The sequence below is a fragment of the Thunnus maccoyii genome, chromosome 10 (assembly GCF_910596095.1).
Source record: "Thunnus maccoyii chromosome 10, fThuMac1.1, whole genome shotgun sequence".
Lineage (NCBI taxonomy): Eukaryota > Metazoa > Chordata > Actinopteri > Scombriformes > Scombridae > Thunnus > Thunnus maccoyii.
Genome location: NC_056542.1, coordinates 21,478,920 through 21,500,484, shown reverse-complemented (window position 1 = coordinate 21,500,484; position 21,565 = coordinate 21,478,920). Strand labels below are relative to the sequence as shown.

At 38.9% G+C, this 21,565-nt stretch overlaps 1 protein-coding gene across 2 annotated transcripts in view; it reads right to left on the bottom strand.

The window, feature by feature from the left end:
* Window positions 1-1,133: 1,133 nt before the first annotated feature.
* The window catches only part of LOC121906144 (transmembrane protein 65-like), a 38,243-nt gene continuing 17,811 nt past the window's right edge, over window positions 1,134-21,565 (bottom strand). For both annotated transcript variants that reach the window (XM_042424850.1, XM_042424849.1), the window contains exons 4-8: window positions 19,733-19,800; window positions 18,434-18,488; window positions 12,974-13,016; window positions 4,990-5,095; window positions 1,134-4,149 (exon numbers count right to left, since the gene is read on the bottom strand). In XM_042424850.1, coding sequence (XP_042280784.1) covers window positions 4,003-4,149; window positions 4,990-5,095; window positions 12,974-13,016; window positions 18,434-18,488; window positions 19,733-19,800 — 419 coding nt within the window. In that variant the 3' untranslated portion in view covers window positions 1,134-4,002. The remainder of the gene's footprint in view (window positions 4,150-4,989; window positions 5,096-12,973; window positions 13,017-18,433; window positions 18,489-19,732; window positions 19,801-21,565) is intronic.

The following is a 21,565-nucleotide window of genomic DNA, read 5'->3' as shown; positions in this document are numbered from 1 at the left end:
GCAATGCACAGCCTCTTGATTTCTTAGTCTTATGTCTCTGAATTCACATTATTCACAAAAAAGTGACTTCTCTTGGCATTTGACAGTGGTGTTAAACACTGAACTGTAGTCAATGAACAGTAATCTCACATAGCTCCCTTTCTTGTCCAGGTGAGATGGTGGGTGGTGTGGAGGATGTGTGATATGGTGTCTAATGTATGCCATGACAGACTGAGTCTCACATTGCAGTTCCTGATATCCTGTTGGGAAACTCATGCAGAGAGGTCGTCCAGTTTGTTATCCAGTGCCTATACATTGGCTATCAGGATGCTTGGCGATGAAGATCCTTGTGGCCAGGACTGCGGCTCCTGTTTAATCCCTCCACGTTTACCTCTGTGTTTCCTCTGATGTTGAGATGGATGCAGAGAAGGTCTTGCTTGTCTCTGTGGTCGGAATCGTAGCTGGTGTTTATCCTCTCCACCTTTTCCTTGATGTTTACTCCGATGTTTACATTTGAGAACCTCGACCAGCCAGGAAACAGAGTCGGCAGGAGGAGAAAGTGGTGAGTTGACCATTTCTCTATCCCGAGGAGTGACTTATAGTCATATTTTATTATTGTCCAATACTATTCACAGAAAGTACAACTAATATTTTTAAAATAAATGAAAAGAGCAAAAAATGTGATAGTGCTGCAAATGCATAAGAACATGGGTATAAATCAGGGTTTTTTTTAACCCATGATATGCATATTTCATCTCAATCTCAATCTCAGATTATCTGCACAGGTTTGGTCAAAGTCATGAGATTCATCCTCTGGGAGCCATGAATATCTATACAAAATTTTGTGTCAATCCATCTAGTGGTACTTGAGATATTCCACTGGATAAATTTACGGTTTGACCAGCTGCTGGCACTACAGGAAAAGTCAGCGGATCAGTGAAGTCTTTAGGATTCATCCTGTGGACAGGTCCATAAAAACACTGAAAGCAAAAAGGACCTCAAAGTAATTTCAAATTTTATCGTCTGCACTTGTATCAACAAAGTGAATATTAGCAGCCAGCTTTTACAAAAATACCAACAGGTATAAAATAAACCAAGGTATAGCTGTCATGCATTCATGCACCTGCAACATATTTAAAACACCAAGGAAGCAACCCTTGAAGAATAATTTAATGTGCTTTTCCAGTCATCTTCCACCTGTCTTTTTAAAAACAAAATTACATCAATTCAAGATAATGCATTGACTTTGAGCTGACTTTTGAATCTTTTATGCGTTCCCTCTTACAACATATTACAAATACATATTGGTGGTACAGTGCAAAGTCAATTTAGGAAAAGGATAGGAGCTTCCAAAATTATTTTGACACTGAGATTATATTTTCTTACTGCGACTGACTAAAAGGACTAAGACAGTCAGTTGAATGATACAATGCAAGGGGACAAATTGCTACTATTACCGGAAACTACTGTATAAAAGCCTGTGTTTCTCAAAACATTCTGCTCAATGTAGGGTTCAAATCTCTGCACTGTATGTTCCAGTTCACATCCCAGCAGAGGGCCCTGTTGCCATCTGCACTACCTCCATGATCCTGGTGTTTATAGTCTACAAAGGGAGATATCATTTGCTTCATTCCTATTAAGACAGCCATAAAAATATATGTATTTTTGACCATAAAGATCTAATCTTTAGCATGTTAATTCAGCCTGAGTTACTCATGTTTTCTATGTTTTCGGATCCTGCTGTAATGCATAATTTTAGAACATACTCGAGTTTTTTATTAATATTATAGCAAAGTAAACATGTACAATAGTTTTTTTTTATTATTAGTGCATGCAAAGTGGAGATCAAGCAATCAGATCAAAAAGCCTAACTACATAAATATGCTCAAGTCATTATACATTTTCTTCATTTTTACCGCTTTTTAGGATCACAATTACCCACATCATAAATTACTAAAACAATCTCATACAGGGCAAGTCTTCTTTGTCAGTGTGTTTTAAGAGCATGTCTAGAGAGTTTAGTTATGCACTATAACACAGAGAAATCAACTGCAGTGTCCTTCCTGTTGGAGAATGCTGTTGAACACATTGTCCATTAAGATCTGGAGAATATACAGTGAGAACATACATGAATACAAGTCTGAATATTCTAACAAAAATAAATACATTTTCTGAGAGGAAATTCCATTCAGTGATACACAGCTGCTTGCTTTCATTCCTGCTTCTAAACAGATTAAACGCCTTAAACAAGAGTCTTCAGTTCTGCTGCTGAGATAAGCAACCTGTGCTGAGCAGCTGAAAAAACAGAACTCTTCAAAAGATAAATTAGGAAATCAATGACAGCAGAATTAAGACTTGGATTGGATGGTAGTGTGTTATCATCCCAAATATATCCTCTCTGCCGTCCTGCTTCGTGGCTGTCAGATGCTGGGATTGCCTAGTTTGCATATCAAAGGAAGAACAAGGATAAAGAGCAATAACCATAAAGCGGTAGATTGATAAATTATAGCTAGAGAAGCTTGACACCGAGGGTTTTGAATATTAAACAGGAAAAGCAAATAGGTGATAAATTAAAACGAGAAGTGTGTGGCTGTGGTAGCAAACAGAGAAAATTCTTACTGTCAACCAGTGGAGGGCAGTAGAGCAAAGACATTATAATATATATATATGTAGACTGAAAGCAATCACTCAGCTATGGTTATGAGTATTTCCAAGCTGGTCTTTGCTATTACTCTATAATTGAAAGTGAATTTGAAGCTTCAGTCGCCAAGCATGCTAGAGATGTTCCGAAGCAGGTTGACTGATGCAGAGCCGAAGGAGATAAATCACACGATACTGGAGCCAGCAGGTCATTGCAAATGGGACAGAGGTCTCAGGTGGTTCAGCGTTGGTATTTCTTATCTTTCTGTTCCAGCTACTTTCTGTCTCTTCCTCGCTCTGTGTGTCTTTCTCTCTCTCCTTTCTGCTCAGCTCATCTGACGAAGGTACCAAACTTTAAAAAGGTTATATTTTGTAGATCTGCACCTATCTACATACAGTATACACAGGAGACATTTTGTGCAAGTTACTGCTTTGGGTGAATAAAAGCATAAAAGCATATAATAAAGGCTTCATCACAAATGAAAAAACAAAAAAATTCCAAAGCAGCAGCTAGCAGGTGTTACCTATTTAACCGTCTGTATTTCCACTAATAGTAGCTGTCTGTTTGTCACGGAGCTTGGAGAGGCAGACAGTTTAAGACTTTGAAATCATCAAAAGGCAGACATGCTTTTTAAACTGAAAAATAATGTACTTAATGTGGAAGGGTGCATCTTATATGCAAATGTGACCCTCTTTTCTTGACTCATCAGCCTCACCACCCACACACAGTTTTTAACACTGCATAACCAAACCCAAATATACTGTATGATGGCTCTTTGTTCAGTCCTCCTCTATTAATTGATAAATTACTAAGAAAACAAGAACCTTTAAATGTCAAAATACTTTGCAGAATTTTTCTGAATGAGATCTGATATTGTTTTTTTCTTGCACTGGTTCCAAAGTTAGTTGTGTCATTTTAGGGAGCATTTAAACCCTCACTCAACTTACTCGTCATCTTACTATCTAAGTGCTGAGAGGATCATATTTGTCCCATTCAACAGACTCAGAATAGAGGAGTGAAAGAGGCCACTGCAGTGTTTTAGATAAATGAATTTCAGCTTGTGTCGGTCAGTCAAAACAAGACGAGGTTACGGTGCAATAGTTGAAGTAGCAGCAGTCCAATGAATCAACGGTCTCTTGTCTCTTCAAGAGACGGCCAGGTCCCTGTGCTTAAGTTCACAATCAAATAATATCTAAAATCCTCTTCAGAATACCTTTCATAGTTTGATTGAGCCTCACAAGGTAAAGTACCCAGTAATTAAGATTGTATGGGGTTCGGTGACATTTCCATACACTCCACTCCACCAGGTAAGGCCCATCAGTCCCAGTTTAAAGTATTCTAATGGATTCCAAATAGTATTTGTCACGGCTGAGCTGACAGTTTCAGTTTTTGCTGCTCTCTGTTGTAGCAGGTGGTTGTGTTTTTTCCTGCGCCTCCTTCTGTCCATCTTTCTTCTCATCGTCATCCTTGAAGAACAGAAGAGGAAACATGCCGAGGATACAGCCGATCCCAACGCCAATGGCTTTACCCTGCACACAGGAGAATTAGAAGTGAGAAGACAATCATGACAAATTACAGTTTAAGAAAATGGGTTTTAAATAATCTACACAAAAACAGCTTTACAGCTCTGTCATTTCCAGTGAATGAGCCTTTTGCATTTGACTTACAAGCCAAACTACTACTTTAAATGAAACTATCCTTACTCCTTTTATTCTATTATACTTGCTCGTGATTTGTCTGAGCATTTAGACCAGTTTGGTCTAGATTTGCTGATAAACAAGGAAACTGTCATCATTTTATTGCTCTGAATCTTTTTACACAGCCCTTGGTCTGCTTACTGTAAGAAATAGATAAGCAAAGGCTACAAGGAAAGACTGACAAACAAATAAATTTCCAAATACCGAGACATTGATTTCCCATCACACTTTGACACATATTCTATATGTTTTTGAGAAAACAAAACAGTTAATTCCCCATATGCCAGAACTATTGGCATGACCTTTCACTCAACTTAATTACAGCTGATTACTTTTCACACCTCACCAGTCACAGCACACTAAAAATCATTCAGGTCTAATTTTCTTGCAGAATGAAGGAGCGACTGAAAGTGCACATCACAGAGATTTCTGTTTCTATTGTCACTGTATAAAGCTGTGACCTGGTTTGCTGCTTACAAGGCAAAAACACAACAAATTTGATTAAAATGCTCTCAGCAGCAGGTTCACTCATATCCACTCTGAAGGTGTTATGTTGTTTCAGACAGTGGGAAAGTGGGACAGACATTAAGGTCTCTTCAGAGTAGAAGACGGGGACAGTTAGAGAGCAGATTCTGGGTTAATGGCTGCAGATTGCGACACCATGGTACTAACCGAGTGGGAGCTGACTCTGGTCTGCCACATATCAGCCTGCTTTGGACTCAGGTCAGGAATCTGCATCCCCAGCCGAGATGCCAGGGCCTCCACATAACCTGCTAGCCTAAAGACAAGGAGGAACAGATGGAAAAAAAATAAAATCAGACTTAACACCGCACTGTAAAAGAGAGCTGCAACAGTGAGTCACTTCTCCTCAGTGAGCCATAAGAGTACTGCAAGAAACTGATAATGACTATTAATCCTCTCATTTTGTCAAGTGAACCATTTTGTCCTTTCTGACAGTTGATGTGATGGAAAATCTGTTCAAGCAGAGAGAGAGATGGCAGGCACAAAGGTCAGTAATAGAGACGTGAATCATTATAGACAGCTGTTAGTGTCAGTATAATGTGTTAAGATGTGCATGTTGTAGCTATATGGCCCTTCAGATTTTATTAAAATATAAAGAAAAAGAAAAGTAAAATATCATTAACATCATATGAATATAACCACAATGTCTTATGGCAATAAAATGTATCACTTAACACATATGTGCCACACACACTTGTACGCATACTGAAATCGAGCCTGTCAAGGATTCATGGGTAATTCTGTAAATCATATATAGATTAAATTACAACCACATTTTCATGTTTGCTTTGTTGCCGTTTCACATAATTGTCTCCGTTCGATTATATTCTACATTATGTGGCATGACTCATTAAACCACACATGGAATGACTCTTTCCCACCCAGCGCAACAAAGAAAACAAAGTAATCAATAATAACAAAATAAATCAGCAGATTAATGTTCCAGTCTGCTCCTTGTTGCAGCCATCTGTCATAAACCCAGCAGGATGCCACATATCAGTCTCATACCAGAGAGAGAGATAGAGTGACAGAGCCTCCAGTGTGGATATAAATGAAATCATTTCCAGCACTCTTCAGTGCTTTACACAGATGACAGCATGGAGACAGTTGGCAGCGCACAGAAATCAATGATCACTCAGTAACAGAGATGTAAGGTTAGAAACTCGTCAATCATACAAAACTTTTTCATTGTTCATTTCAGTTCTGAAAGTTTGGTCTGACTAGTGCTGAATGTAGATGTGTTGATGATGATTTCTGTCACTGAATGAAGTAAGTACTTATAAGTAAGTATAATGAAGTAAGATTCAACTTATTTTCATCCCTTAAAGATATATAATATATATATATAAAAAACAGAAATGTGAAAATACAAATAAATGTTGATTCTGATGTATTATGGTTCTTGTGATATACTGAAAGGATTTTGTGCAGGTACATCAGTGAATCGACCAGCGAGAGGTAGGTGATGAAAAGTTTGCTTTTAATTTGGCCAGGAGAGCCAGAGAGCACCACTCCGTGTTCTGCTCTGTTTATCAGTGTCTTGACCCAAAAGTGCACTTTAGAAAGTTTATAGATCACCATGGACCAGAGTGAGAGAGAGAAAATGGAAGATACTGCTCTCAGTGGGGCTAAACATCTTACGTCAACAAGAATAACAATGAGGGTAAGAAGGAAAAAACACAATAGATAAAATAGGAACAATGTTACTGTTGGCCATGATTATAGTCAAACGTGTGGTTCCATATTAAGATAGAGGGGATGAACATAAATAGCACACACTGTCATGTGGAGTGTAGAGTAGCAAGAATGGACCCAAATGCAGAGACTGACATGCAGGGTTGACGAAAACCCTTCCTTATTTTTTTAGGACAGTCACGGACAGAACAGGGCAACACGGAACAAATGATCCAACAAAGACTGAACAGAAAACCAGGACTTAAAAACTAACTGAACTAACGAGGAGATGAGGTGCAGGTGGGGAGAAGGGCGGAGAACTCAGGAGAGGGGTGTGAACAGACAGGGAGCTGATAGGCTGGGGAAACACAGGGAGCAGGGCAGGGCTGATGAGGCTAACACAGGGCAGGTGTGGGGAAAATAGAGCAGGGCAGGGCTAACAAGTCTAAATGCAGGGAAGGTGTGGAGAAAAAAAAAAAAAAAAAAAAAAACAGGCCAGGGAGGAGTGCAGGAACACAGAGCAAACTGAAGACCAAAACCCAGAAAACACAAACTCTCAATATAACCTACACTAACCATCCAAGAATAACCATGAACAGAAGGACTTGACAATGGAAGTGAAACACAGGAAACCCCAAAGAACACACAAAGTCCAGGTAGGATGTGACTCACACAGCCTACTGTAGCAGGTGGGTATATGAAAGTATAAGTTTAAAAAGGCAATCAGTTTCTGGCAAGAGGACTAAAATGTGTAACATAATACATAAAAAAACATCATGCAAAGATTGAACTCTCCAACAGCAGCTGATGCTAAAAAAAAAAAAAAAACTCAGCTGACGCTTACATCAGCTGATGCAAAGTCTTATTTTGGGTAAACTGCAGCATCTAAGAATGTCACAGTCTGGCTCTATGTCCCTTCCTCCAGCTGCATTCCCACTTCCCCAGACCACTCAGTTGCCATTCTCCACCAGTCCACCAGATGCCCTCAGACTTTTCTCCTTGCTTTCTAGATCCTGCCACTCCCATCTGCCCTGCACTCACTGCTATCAACCTCATTGCCCTCACCTGAGCTTCCCTGCCCATCTCCTCACCTGCACCTCATTCCCTCATCAGCCACTTACTTCATATACCAGCCCAGATCCTTTTTGACAGTAAACTCACTGAACTGCACCTGCCTGCCTCAATAGTCTGCATTTGGGTCCTTCCCCTGCTGATTAATACACATCACCTGTGACAGAAACTCAGGTTAGGGCAATGAGGTGATGGCAGTGACTGCAGGGCAGATGGGAGTGGCAGGATCTAGAAAGCAAGGAGGAAAGTCTGAGGGCATCTGGTGGATTGGTGGAGAATGGCAACTGAGGGACCTGGCAAAGTGGGAATGCAGCTGGAGGAAGGGACATAGAGCCAGACTGTGACGAAGAGGCTGGTGAAGCTCTTTGTCTCTGTTACAATTGATCAGAGAATAGCAGAGAGACACTTCATAAAGCTGGGTTTACAATGTGGTCAGCTCTGATTAAAATGGGCACTTGCTAAAAGGCTTGCTTTTACACTATACATATTTAACTAATTGCAAATACAAACATGGTTACAGTGTTATGACCAATACAATTTAAAACGTCTGAAAAGCTGCTGCATTTTACTGTGATGTGTAAAGTTGAAAATATTTAGCAGGTCAGGCAGTTCCAGTGTGAGAAATGAAATTCAAGTCAATATTTTGACTCGGGTCTGGTTCAGTCACTTGCATTAATGGATCCTCAGTTCACTGCACACACAAATGAGCTGCAGCTGGAGCTCTCCAGTCAGGGAGATGATAAGTGGCAAGAAGCATATTTGAGAGTGAGATAAGACAAACAGAGGAAACCTGTGTGCGTGTGCATGCACCTGAAGTGTATGTCCACAGCATCTTAGTTGAAGAATAAACTTTTGTTTTCCCATTTTTGTATCATTACAGAATATAACAAATGACAATAATTACAAACATTGCAAATGGCATTAATATTTTTTTACTAAAGTCAAATTCTGGCACACTATTTCAAACAATTGCAACAGCAGTGGGCAAAAAAAAAATCAGGTCTACATTAGAAAACAATACTGCAGTGTTCAAAATACGGAAATGATGAAATTAGGTGAAAGAAGAGTGACTTAAGTCCTATGATCATTTCTTAGCGTGAGTGAGGGGGTTCGCTGTGTGAGAAGAACACAGCAAGCTGAAACTCAACCTGGCTGCATCACAAGCAGTCAACATTTTATCATCTCAGCCATTGAATTTGCTGGAAACAACTGATGAAATCTGGTTTGTGTTCCCTTTTCGGAATACATTTCAATATTGATTCATTGTGTGGACAATAACAAACTGTGTTCTACTGTTAAAAGGCATATCTGATCTCAAGTTACAGCGTTATCAGTGAGATGATAACAGTTTGATACAACAGTCACCTTTGCCAGAGATGTGGATCTAAGTCTAGAGAACTAAAATGATCAAACATGTTACAATAATCAGTGTGCTACAGTTGATGGTAAATATGGCAGGATTCTGAACTTGACAACAAGCATCTGAAGTGTCCTTGTGCAAAACTCTTAATCCACTCTGATCTATAACAGTATGATGGGCTTTAAACCTCTTTAATAGAAGGCAATCATAATTAGATTGTCCCTAAGGGGATCAGTGAAGCATCACATTATTGTTAATCCTCACAAACATATAAGGAAAAACAATCATAAAAATGTTACTATAAATCCTCCATTAATTCATTGACTTTATAAGCTTATTATAATAGCAGGTCATGGAATATGCCCCAATTTATGCAATAAGGATTAAGTATAAACCGACATGACAACACAGGGTTATGTGTCACAATCAAGGAAGAGGCTGGGAATCAAATTTGGGTCCTGCCTGTATACGCTACCAACATTTCCTCCATTTTTACTCCCTAGAGCCCACTCGTGTGTGTTCTTGTCCTTGTGCAATAAAGATTTACTGGGCTCCTTGTCTGCCCAAGAAAGCTACTGATGCATTGTGGTCATAAGTGAACCAAACAGCAGCTGAAACTAAATCAGGCAGGAGCATCACTAACAACTGGTTGAACGTCAGAGTGACTCATGAGCTAAATTACTGACTTCAGTGAGATTCGGCTGGTTTCCCACATCTGTCAAAACACACACATGCACCGAGGAAAATCTTACTTATTCGACCGGGGATGAACCCCATACACATGCAAAATACACACACATACATACACACAGATGGATATGAATGCATTGCTCCTCACAGGCACCAACACACACACACACACACACACACAAACACACAGGACATTCTATACAAGAGCAGGGAGGCAGAGCAGCAGAGCTCAGTCACTGTCTCTTGGTTAAGGAAAGCAGACGTTGAGTGGGAGGATTTACAAACAATCATTGCAACGTAATCACTACAATATTGACCATAGAGACTCTAAAGGAGCATGCTGTAGTGACAGTTACATCTATTTCTGCTGCTGGATTACACGACTGAAAAATAACAACCTGGCAGAGAAGCAGGTGTCTGTGTCTTGCTAGTGGTGCAGTGGGCTAATGAGTACATGAGCTGAGGTTTGTTTAGGACTTGTCATCCTTGCTCTTATCTCTGTGTTCCCTGTTAGTCCATTTGACAAGTAGAATTACATGTAAGTCTCTTGAGAAAATAAAAAAATAACCACTGGATAGCTAAGAAATATAGTTTTAAGTTTTTAAAGGAATTAAATTTTTTGATGTAATGGACAAAATGTTTAAGATGTGCAGCGGTAAACAGGAATATAGCATATACAGTGCAAATTATAGTCTTATTGTGTGTAAAAATGTTGGATTGCTTCCATAGAAATATAAAAAGGTCACTTATTAAAATCCAGTAATAGTTTAGAGAGCACATATACAGTATGAATATCTATCAAACTGCCCAGGTAACACTGACTAGCGCTAGATAGTTGTGTTAAAGCATGCTCACCACTTTTTCCACTCCACACAGTGTGATCTAAAGCACAACATAGCACTACTGCAGGGTTTCTGTAGCACACCTATTCACACTTTTTGACTGGATGAAGCACAAGTTCACACCACGCATATTGGCGGCATTTTAATCAATCTGTAGAGCTTCTAATTTGGCTCATTTGGGCAGGTGATTATTACACCTTGACTGCCTGAAAATGGGGATCTTGATCTTCTTCCAAGTGAACTACAGTGCGGCTTGTAAGGAGTGACCTAGAAAACATGACTTTTGTCATTTGCTGTCAGCCTGTAAAACCATTAAATAAAACACTAAATCATGCTTACAAGCACAAGAATCAGGAATTGTTTTAACCCAATCAAACCACCAATTTCTCTAATGTGGTGGAGTAAAAGTCAGTCCAACAAGCTATTCACTATTTAAATGGTTCACTTGTAATTCAGCACTGTGGACCTGAGCAAACCAATTACAAAAACTGCGACAAGTTTACAGTTAAAAGGCATCTGGGGTCTTCTTATCTGTCAGCTTCTGAGTCACAATTTACCCACAACCTCCTCAGCTGCTGATTCACCCTCTCAACTAAAGTGCCACTGACTCCCAGAGGAATCTAACGCACAGAGTTTAAATGTTTGCACTTCAGCGTTTCCTCTTTGAAATGAACATGAGCTGTAATGTAAATGCCGCTGTGAAGGACACCTGCACGAGCTTCATTCAGATTCTGTGTAGCAGACAAACAGCCTTCACACTCAGCACTGTAAATCTATCAAAATAAAATATAACACCTCTCTTGTCTGGTCTAATCTAGTCTCACCTTGACAAACTGGCCACAAGGGCTCAACTATCCAATTATGATTGAGTGGCAAACACAGACACACAAGCAAATGCAAAACTATGTGTGTGTGTGTGTCTGCTGGGAGCATGTACAGAGGCCAGAACAACTTGACTAATCCATCACGCTGAAATGGTACGAACACAAAGGCATCGTTCCACTTTCTCAGTGTGTCTCTCCATGTCTGTATGATCCTACCTAGTTATTCATTTGTACAGTTGCCTTTCTGTTTGTCCTGTTGTTACCTTGTGTGTCTTGCCGACTGTTTTTAAATGTAGAAGAATAATTATTTGTTATATTACTAACAATCACTGAAACATAACTAATAGGATGTTGAAAGCACATGGTTGGAAGCCTCATCTATTACTTTAAGCATTATGGTCAGTAAAGTATGAAGCAGGTTAGGAAGCTGATTACGGTCCCTGTGTCCACTAGGAGGCATTGAAGTGGATAACAGGCGTGAATCAGCTGATTAAATCCTATAAGACATTGGGATCATCCCTAGGGATCCAAGACACATCCGCTGTAGCAGGCAGCTGCGATTAGACATGTCAGTCATTTCAGTTTTGCATCATGATTTTGGGTGAGCAGAAGAAAAAACAGTCTGTAGGCAGTTTTGTTTTACTTTGTGTCTGTGAGTGCAAGCAAAATAAAAATGACGAAAGCTGGAGGAGACAAAACACTTTATGAATCCCGGCTTGCATTAATGAAGCTATTTTAGTGAAGTTGGATTTTTTTAAATATATTTTTTCTGAAATTTCTGTTCCAGTAACTCAGCAACAATATATTAAGGCCATGTCAGAACAGTCTTTCGTCTTAACAGTGTTGCACAATCCCCACATTTGCTCCAATACATTACAGATTGTCAGAATGTGAATCAGCCTCGAGCTGCCTACAGATCAACAATAAATAATATTAATAATGCGACATAATTGCAACAGATAAGCAACACTGTTTACACAGATTCTTAACTCATTTGTTAAATTATTTAGGATTCAGATACATTTTTAAAACAGTGTTACCCATCCCACAAACTATATGGGAAAGGCAGTATGAGGAACAATTTTTGCTTCTATGAGGTCTCTTTTTCTACAACTGTCACATTATTTAACTCAAAAACAGTTGACTGTTAAGACGATACAAACTGTGTTAAGACAGTCTTGATTCAAGACATGCCTTTTTATTCTTTGCAGAACCACAGACATGTTGCCCTCCGGGAAAACAGACCTCTAGTGGCTGTATTTCATTTTCTCCCTTGCTGCTCACACTTATCTTCCACTGGGCTCAATTTAACAATTACAGTTTAATACTAAGTTAACAGTATAGCCTTCACTAAAAAGAATAGAATGGGATGGTAAACATGCTACTTCATAATGTCATTCAAGAAAAAAATACTGGACTCTGTATATAAGTTGTATATCTGCATGCTGTAATATCAGTGCAATGGGATGTACACAATAATGACAGAATGCTTTTGTAACATTTCATCATTTGAGAGAATGAGGATATTTGAATGTCCATCCCCCCGGAAGCTGCCACGATTTGCAGAAACTTAAAGCGTGATAGTGACGAAAGTGGTCAGTAACCTTTCTATGCTTGCACATGTCTATCTGCGTGCTTGTGTGCGAACACGTGTGGTGGTGTGAAATCCTTACCCTAGTCCTGCCAGATCAGACACCAGGTTGCCAAGGGCAGCAGCTGTGGAAAATGTGAAAGAGAAAGACACTCGAGTTAGGAAACTGAGGTTTGTGTGGAGGACAGCCAAAAGGTACCAGACACAGATTGCCTTTGTCTGGAAACTGAGCTTTCATCATTTGAAAAAGAAAATATGACAGGCATGTAGCTTAAGAGATTTACTGTACTGATTCCCCTCTTTGACAGTATATCTTAGGGATCATACCCTACAAGGTGTTCCTTATAATGGATGACAAACGAGTAAATAACCACCTTGTGTGTACCTGTAAATAATAATAGTAAAAATCTTCATTTGAGGGTGAGGTGTTGGCCAGGAGCTGGAGGGGATGAACACGATATTTTCATCTTCACATGTTTTCCTATATCGATCTACCATGAGATATCACCTGAGTCACCACTTTCATTGCACAAGGCAGGAACAGAGCCTAAAATAGAGCAATAAATGATAAAGCCCCTCACATTAGTTGAGTTTATGAGTTGGTTTACATTCTCTAAATATTGTCTGTTTGATTAAATGTATAAATTGAGTATATATTTTGGTTAGGATATTGGTTCTTGCGCATAAAATGATGGACAACTACAGTGCTTTCTGGGCTATTAAGGAGACAGATGCACTGCTGTAGCCCACTTCACTGTTGGCTTGCTCTCTCAGCATAATAACTTCGAATGAATAATCAGTGCAGAGGAGCAGCTCTTCAGACAGTGCCCTAGGAGAAGCCGGAGAGGGCGCGTTGAAATGACTAATGAAAGAGGAGCGTAGAGCAGACTTGTTTCATTATCTCTCTCTGGACATCTCCTGGTCTCTGTCGCTAGGTGGAGCAGCACTGGAGGAAAGAAGCTTGTGCATTGGGGTGTGTTGCTAGAGAATCAGCCTCTACTGCTGCAGCTACCACAAAAAAACCCTCAGGGGAATAGCAACAAAGCAGCAGAGTCAACTCTGCTGATATCTCCATCTAACTCTGGCAGAAGGTCTTGAGAGATTCGATCTGACGGCCTTTCAGCTACTGTAGCGACAAGGCTGTAAACAATTTATCATGTTCCCAAACAAGCATCCAGTAGCTGCAGTGGCTTCCTGCTACTACTTGCGCACATTAATCAGCACAGAGAAATTCAGATAAGACTTAAAAGAGCTGCAGTCAAATTAGTGAAGTCAGTGTGTGCTGAGATCTAGGAAAGTGTTGTTTACTGCGCATCTCAGCAGGTTTATGACCCTGACCTTGTGGGAGAGCGACTTACCTGCCTGCTGAAACAAAGCATCAGTGTTAATAAGCTGCATGTCTCTCAGTATTTTGCTTCACTAAAAGGATGTTAACTTGTTGCTCTCTGAAAGGCTCTTTGGATAACTTTTTCACTATATCAGAATCAAAATAGAAAGGCGTGACACAAAGGAAATTATAGCCAATCAGTCGGTGCCAAAACACACAGAGGAACGTTATTCTAAGTGAGGAAATCTTTTTGGTATTTCAAACAGAAAATGTTTTCTGCACTGGGCACGGTCCCAGTCTGACTCTGACTCTGATTGCAGCAAATAAGAATGCAAACGTGTCTGACTTTAGTACACACACTAAGATACAGATTTTCTGGTTAGTTTGCATTCAGAGACAGAAGTTTGACACAAGTCCCCAGTCTCTCAAACACTGAGGATGATTTTTAAGAGAAATGACATCTCCTGCCAGAGGTACTGTACTGCACGTTCTCATGAAATTTTAAGTAAATGTTTTATTTCTGTGTCTCTGCTTTGCACATTTATTGTTTCAAGACAATCTGTACTGGCAGTTTGTTTGAATAAAAAGTCAGGTTCCTAGACAGTTGGGTTACAGAGTAAGAATTTTTGAAAAGCGAGAACATATAGCAATAAAAAAATCCCTCTCTGATAATACATCAAATCTCTGCACAAGCTCCTGAGGAAGCAGATGTAATGGAGAGCCCCCATCAGGCTTAACTATGTGGTCAAGTTGCTCAAATGAGATTACGAGCCAAGGTCAACTGTCTGTCTTTAACTCACCACTTGATCTGCTACTCGCTGTGCTCTGCGTCGGATTCAGAGAAGTGTAACTCTCACATAAAATACAAGTGATTTTGAAGCAGTTCCTTAGATGTAGAACATCATATAACAAGCACTTTTATAAAGTTCACTGAGTTGCATCCATCACTTTGACTAGGTTCAAGGAACAGAGTCAAAGATAGAGAGATTTACTCAGAGAGAAGCAGAAGGTGGTGAACTGGGGGCAGGTCGGGGCTGAGATGGGGCAACAGTAAAACAGATAAGAGACAGTTTTGATATGTTGTTATATGATTTTACTTCTGGGTTAATATAACTTTTAGCCAACACAGAAACTTTTATAGGATTTCCTTCCTTTCTCCATTGGTAATTTCATCCCATGCATATTTCATGATGGGTCTCTCCACATTACCCAAAACTTTCCAGACCTGCAGCAAAACCTGAGACATTGTCTAGATGTGTGTTATGCATCATTGACTGCTGGTGGATAAATGGGTTGTGAAACAAATGGGAGACGGTGGGAACTTTTATTGGTGTACTCTTGCTTATTTGACTGCAAGGCTCACTCACCAGCTGTATACCGCGGGTCATAATGTTCACTGACTGAGAAATGTATATGTATGAGTGACGCTCATCTATAGCTGGAGCCTTTCCACAGCAACGATAACATGAGTACACATACACGTACATAGGCTTACTCACACACAGGTGTAATCACTAAAGCTTGTATTTATGTGTGTTTGTGTGTTGCAGCTGCAGAAAGGTTTCAGCTAAGTGGAAACAGGTCTTGGATCACACCAGTAAACTGGAGATTAGAGAGGAAGATGTGAAGAAAACCAACCTGAATGCATTTATTCAGTCTGTGTATGTTAATGCAGAATGTTGTTGAGCTCTCAAAAGTTAAATGAGATGCATTGAAAACACATTGATGCAATATAATTATGAGAATCTAATGAAAATGGAACCGAGGAAAGACATAAGTCTTGAAGGCAAGTCTGTGCGGAGCTGGTTGATTTTGTGAGTTAATCGTCTTAGTTGAAATTTTAATGGATTTAATCCTATTTGGAGTTTTCCACATCATTACCTCTGTTTGAACTAATGTAATTAGCCCAACTCAGCGGTAGACTATTTTGTAACGCTGCAGCCTCCATCTCCAATCAAGCAAGCTGGGACGCATTTGCCCCCTAGAAAATGTGTGATTGGTGGACTTGACGACAGATTTGACACAAGTGCTAAATCACTCTGAACTGTGTTAGATAACTGCAGCCTCTTGATATGCAGACCCCCAAATGTCCCCAATGTAACAGGAATGAGTAACCGCGCAACTGCTGTGAAAATGGAGCCTGAGAGATAGCAACTGGCTTGAGGAAAGAACTGAAGCTCCTTCTGTATTTCATGTATCAGTGGCTCTCTGGGCTTGCGGGTAGTTTTACATTTTTTGTAGGCCGATAACTCTCATCTATAAATCTCCCCATGCCTGAAAGAGCTCCTTTGGCTTACTCAAGATCCCAATCATCCGTTCACTGTAAAGGTTCCGCATGAAAAAGTAACAAATGCCAGTTTATGTTTATATCAAACAAATTGTCAGAATTGAAAATTTACATGAACGGGATCAGGTCAAAAGCATGTTTGACACCTTAAGTGCCTCAAAGCCAAGATTCAAATGCTTCCTCTCTACAGTCCAATCCAGGATAGATCCATCTCTCCATCCCTTAGTCTTTCTTATCTCCTCTGAATATAAAAAAGGTCAGGCTTCTCCTTCCTCTGCTCTGTAACAACATCCGTTCTGACTCCTCCAAGTCTTTTAAACAGATCAGTTTAATGCATCTGTTTAAAGACTTGAGCTAAAAACAACAAACACACACCGCCATCACCACCATCAGTAACAACAGAACGAGAACCAGGGGAAGTAAGACCTACAGAGTTTGGCAGTTGGCAATGCTGGTTGCCCTAAACTTGTTATCTTTTCTTCTTTATTCATCCTTCAGAACCTTTACCCTTTCTGCTTCTAGTAAAGTAGAGACATACTAGAAAATATTTGAATCTATGATTGCAATTCCTGAGATCAAGAGTCAAAGCGACATGAGTGAAGGGAAGAATAAATTGAGATATTGCTAAAAAGCTGCATTAGCATAGTTCATTTCAATATGGACTGACAGTGGTTTTTGATACAATCATACAAATTCTCAGAAACTGTTCATAATGGCTGTTTACATGTGTAAGTAAGTTTTAATGTTTCCACTGCAGGTACAACAAACCTCACCTGCTCCTCTCCTCTAAGCTTGTGTCTGCAGTGTAATGTAACATAATAACATTAGTGTCTACCAGATACACTGAATAGGAACAAGTGATAACATTAAAATGCAAATGTGCCTCTTTAAGCCAAGTGGATATTACTACATCCATTCAATCTGCTGGTGAACAATATTATAATTATGAAATTATCTATGCCTGACTCTCTCCCCTTTTCCTTTCTCCATTTCGATCTCTTTGCATTAGTGTCACAGCAGTGGTCAAGTTGTGAGTTTATCATTAAAACTTTATAATAAAATAGTGAATTCTGTCGACCCAGAAATTGGAAATGCCTCCTTCTGTTTTTTTTAAAAATGAATAGAGAGTTTGGTGTATTGAAATTGGTGTACTGGCATTTTCTTTTTACAGATGGATTTTTTATTTTACAGATTTATAATACAACAAAAACAATATACAGAAACACTAACAGGGCAGGATATAACTTCTCACAATTCAATTTCCTCACCATCCAATTTTTAGGTATTGTCTGTTTCACTGAGAGAAAGGCTAATCCAATCAAGTGCTGCCTATCTTGCTTCTCAGTAGACCCGCTGTTATGGGAAATTTACACCCAATATTTTGCACTTTTTGGTGTACTGTCATTATAATTGGGAAGCAGACAAGCAGAACGACCTGCAGTCTGGGCTGGCAAAATGTATTTATGAACCTGTGAGGTAATAGTTTTGTTTCTGTATTATTTTTGTTTAATTTGAGCAGGCAAATATTTTAAAATTATGACAAACATACTTTTACTGGATGGAATTTTTTAAAAAGTCTGGGAAATCATGAAAACATAACAAACCTGACATATAACTAACTTACTAATGACCAGATGTTATCAGTTCAAGTATCACTGCTGTTGTCACTCAAATTTTTACGTCTTAACATAACATAAAAACCTAAAACAGCCTAAAATGTTTCATGAATATTAAGGCCATGAAGACAAATTAAAATCCAGGCTGTTTGGCATTAATGGGCATTGATAAGGGAAACTTTGTGAAATTATACACCAGAGACCTATTTTGGAGAGCCTGCCAGACTGTTTACGCATGAAACTTACTGATTTTCATTTAAAATATACCTTTTTTATTATACATTCACTTACATTAAGTGATCATTTTCTTACCAGCCATAGTCGAAATGCCCAGAATCACTCCAATAGATAACTCAATCTGTGTGCCCTGTGGAATAACAAACACATTTCAGAAGTTAGTTTATCAGACAGAGAGGCTCAGTGCTGTCATTTTACATCTGTCCTTTATACAAATCATCAGTATGGGTTATTGTATAACATATTTATTTGTGCTCTTCCTTGTAGATAAATGAAGACTAAGGCAGCAATCACCTTATTAGGCTAACTGCATCTTGTGTGTCTTAAATCAAATCTAGTTGACTCTTTTCTGTCTTCTCTAAAATGCCATAGAAAGGCAAATAACATAACAATCGACCAACTGTAGCCTCAAGTTAAATTCAATTCAGTCTTTCAGTTTATGGATCCCTGGCTTTAGTGCAGATGTCTTAAATGCAAAGTTGAAAGCAGTCTGAGACCTTCAGGGTGCATTATTTTCTCTCACAGTCTGGACTCAAAGAAGGCACAGCTCTGCAGGACACAAGTACAGTCAGACCTTTGAATTCACTTAATCCACAAACTTTTCACAGGTCCGTTGAATCTAGTGAAAGACGTACTGATTTTAATATTCATGCTTTTGCAGAGTTGGCTTTACAAAGAGCAAAAAAACCCCCTCAAAAAACCAAACAAACCGCTAACTATTTTGTATAATATCTGCATGTTCTTACTCTTGATTATATTGCTTTTGTAAAATGCTATGCCGTATTTAATTATGTTTTCTTTACAATAGGTTTATTCCATTTTGTTTGTTCCTCCTGTATAAATTTCTACCTCCCCGTAGAGACCCCATAAGAATTCGTCATCTATGTATTAGAAAAACATAACCCTGGTGTGCAAGGATGCTTTGAATTAAGATGAAAATATAAAATACACCTCATTCTCTGAGCAGTCTCAGTCAATTCCCTGGGTTTAAGATTCCTTTGAACAACTTCACAAAGACTAAATAAAGATTGGGTATTCTCGTGGCAGATGAATTATTAAAAAGTGTACAGGATGGTAAAAGACAAAGAGAGAAGGAAGGAAACAGAGGAACAGGGAGAGATGACAGACAGATTGCAAAACAATGACTGAAAGAAATTAGGAAATATACTGAGAGATAAATATAGTAGCATCAAACAAACTTTGATCTTATTTCTCTCATTCTCCCTCCACACTTTCATACAAAGCTTCCTTCAGTATCTCTAATATAAACAACAACAACATGTGGAAAATGCCCCCTGTGGAAATCAATCTCCTACCGCCGAGTCATTTTCTTTCTGTGGGGGGATCACAGCACTGCATGTAGCTGACACTTACCGCAACGATCATGATGCAGTTGTCCAGGAATCCAAATCCAACAAAAGGGAGCGCATTGTGCAGCAGAACTGGAAAATACCAAACACGAACAATAAATCACCATCATGCACAGTACGCTGAAAGTCTGCAGATTGTGTGCCAGTGTACATATTAGTTAATGACGCATTAGACATACAGTAATTGAGCCTTGCAGAGCAGAACTGGGACAGAATGAACGCAAACATTTGTGCTGAGAGTTAAATGAATACAGTGAAGCTGTTACATCACACCAGAATACCAGTCAGATAGTCTATATGTCAAAGATAAAACTGAAATGAATTGATTGGAACTGTGTAAACTCAGTCTCTACTATCATGAAACTGAAGCCATAATTGGTGAACAGTTTAGACCTGCAATGATTGGTCGATTGATCGGTTAGTTGATTGACAGAAAATGAATCCGCAATTATTTTGATTATTGAATAAAGCTCACTTTTTAGACAAATATTTAGCTTCTCAAATGTGATGGTTTAATGCTTTTCTAAGTCACATTATTGTAAACTGAATATCTTTGGGTTTTGAATTGTTGTTCGGACAAAATAAGACATTTGACGCTGTAACCTTTGACTCTGGGAAATTATTTTCACTATTTTCTGGCATTTTATAGACAAAACAATTAATAATTGGCAGATTAATCAGTAATTAAAGTAATGGTTAGCTGCAGCCCTAAAACGTGAATACTAACAAGGCCTCAAGATTACTATATTTTACAAAACTTTGGGCTCAATAAGACATAAACATATAAAACAAGGCATATGAAACTGATCTATCTATCTATAAAACTGATCTCACAACACCAATATTGTACAGTAGCAAGAGAAGAACAATTAAAATAATAAAAATTTGCAAATCTGTATGGGAAAGTAAAACATAGGCCTAATACATACTTAAATGTTCCATAAGTTTGTAGAAGTCATTGTCTAACATAATGTCTTCAGCAAGGTAAAGGCCACAGTATGATTAACCACCTCACAGGCCAGTAAAACATCAACTGGAGTCAATTTCCTCTTGTGACTGTTGTGACTAAAATGAGGCTCAACATAGACTCGACTTTTAGTGTGAATCGTGTCATAAATATGAAACAGCTCCATTTCCAGGACAAAAAGGCAATCAGAATGTAAGAATTTGTCCTCATACATGCATAAATAGATACACTGTGTGTATTGTGTTGTGTGTGTTGACAAGATATACAAGGTAATATACTTTTGTGATGTGAAGGTGAATTTTAAATGTCACCAGCAGCCCCAGGAAAGTTTATTCTAGTTGAAATTCAAGTAAAGTTCAGTCTATAGTTCAAGCAAGTGCAGAAAAGTGTTTGCTTAAGAAATACTCGTGCTGAACTCCATTCATTGCTTTTTCATAAGCAGTTACTCTGCTGTAGCTCTCCTTCGGTGCAAATTGAGAATCTTAGTTGATACATAAAAACACTTGCTCACTCATATCTTAAACACAGGCTTTACTTTAATACCACACCGGAGACCTTTTTGATCTTAAAATGGAGGCTGAAATAAAACAAACAAGAGCACTCCATCTGGCTGGTACTGAAACCTGAAGAATTGCACTCTGGTGTTTGGTTTGGATGCTTCTCTGCAGAAAAAAACAAGCTAGAACTCAAGAGTGAAATCCAACAACCTTGACAGTTTTTCAGGTGATCATCATCTGACATCTTTTTGTTAGACTTTGTCTGTCTAGTATCATTTCAGTTTAGACACTTCATTTTTCAGCTAACAATGAACTAAAAGACTAATTTCCAGCTCAAAAATTGTCTATACAGCTTTTATGACCAAGATCCCCC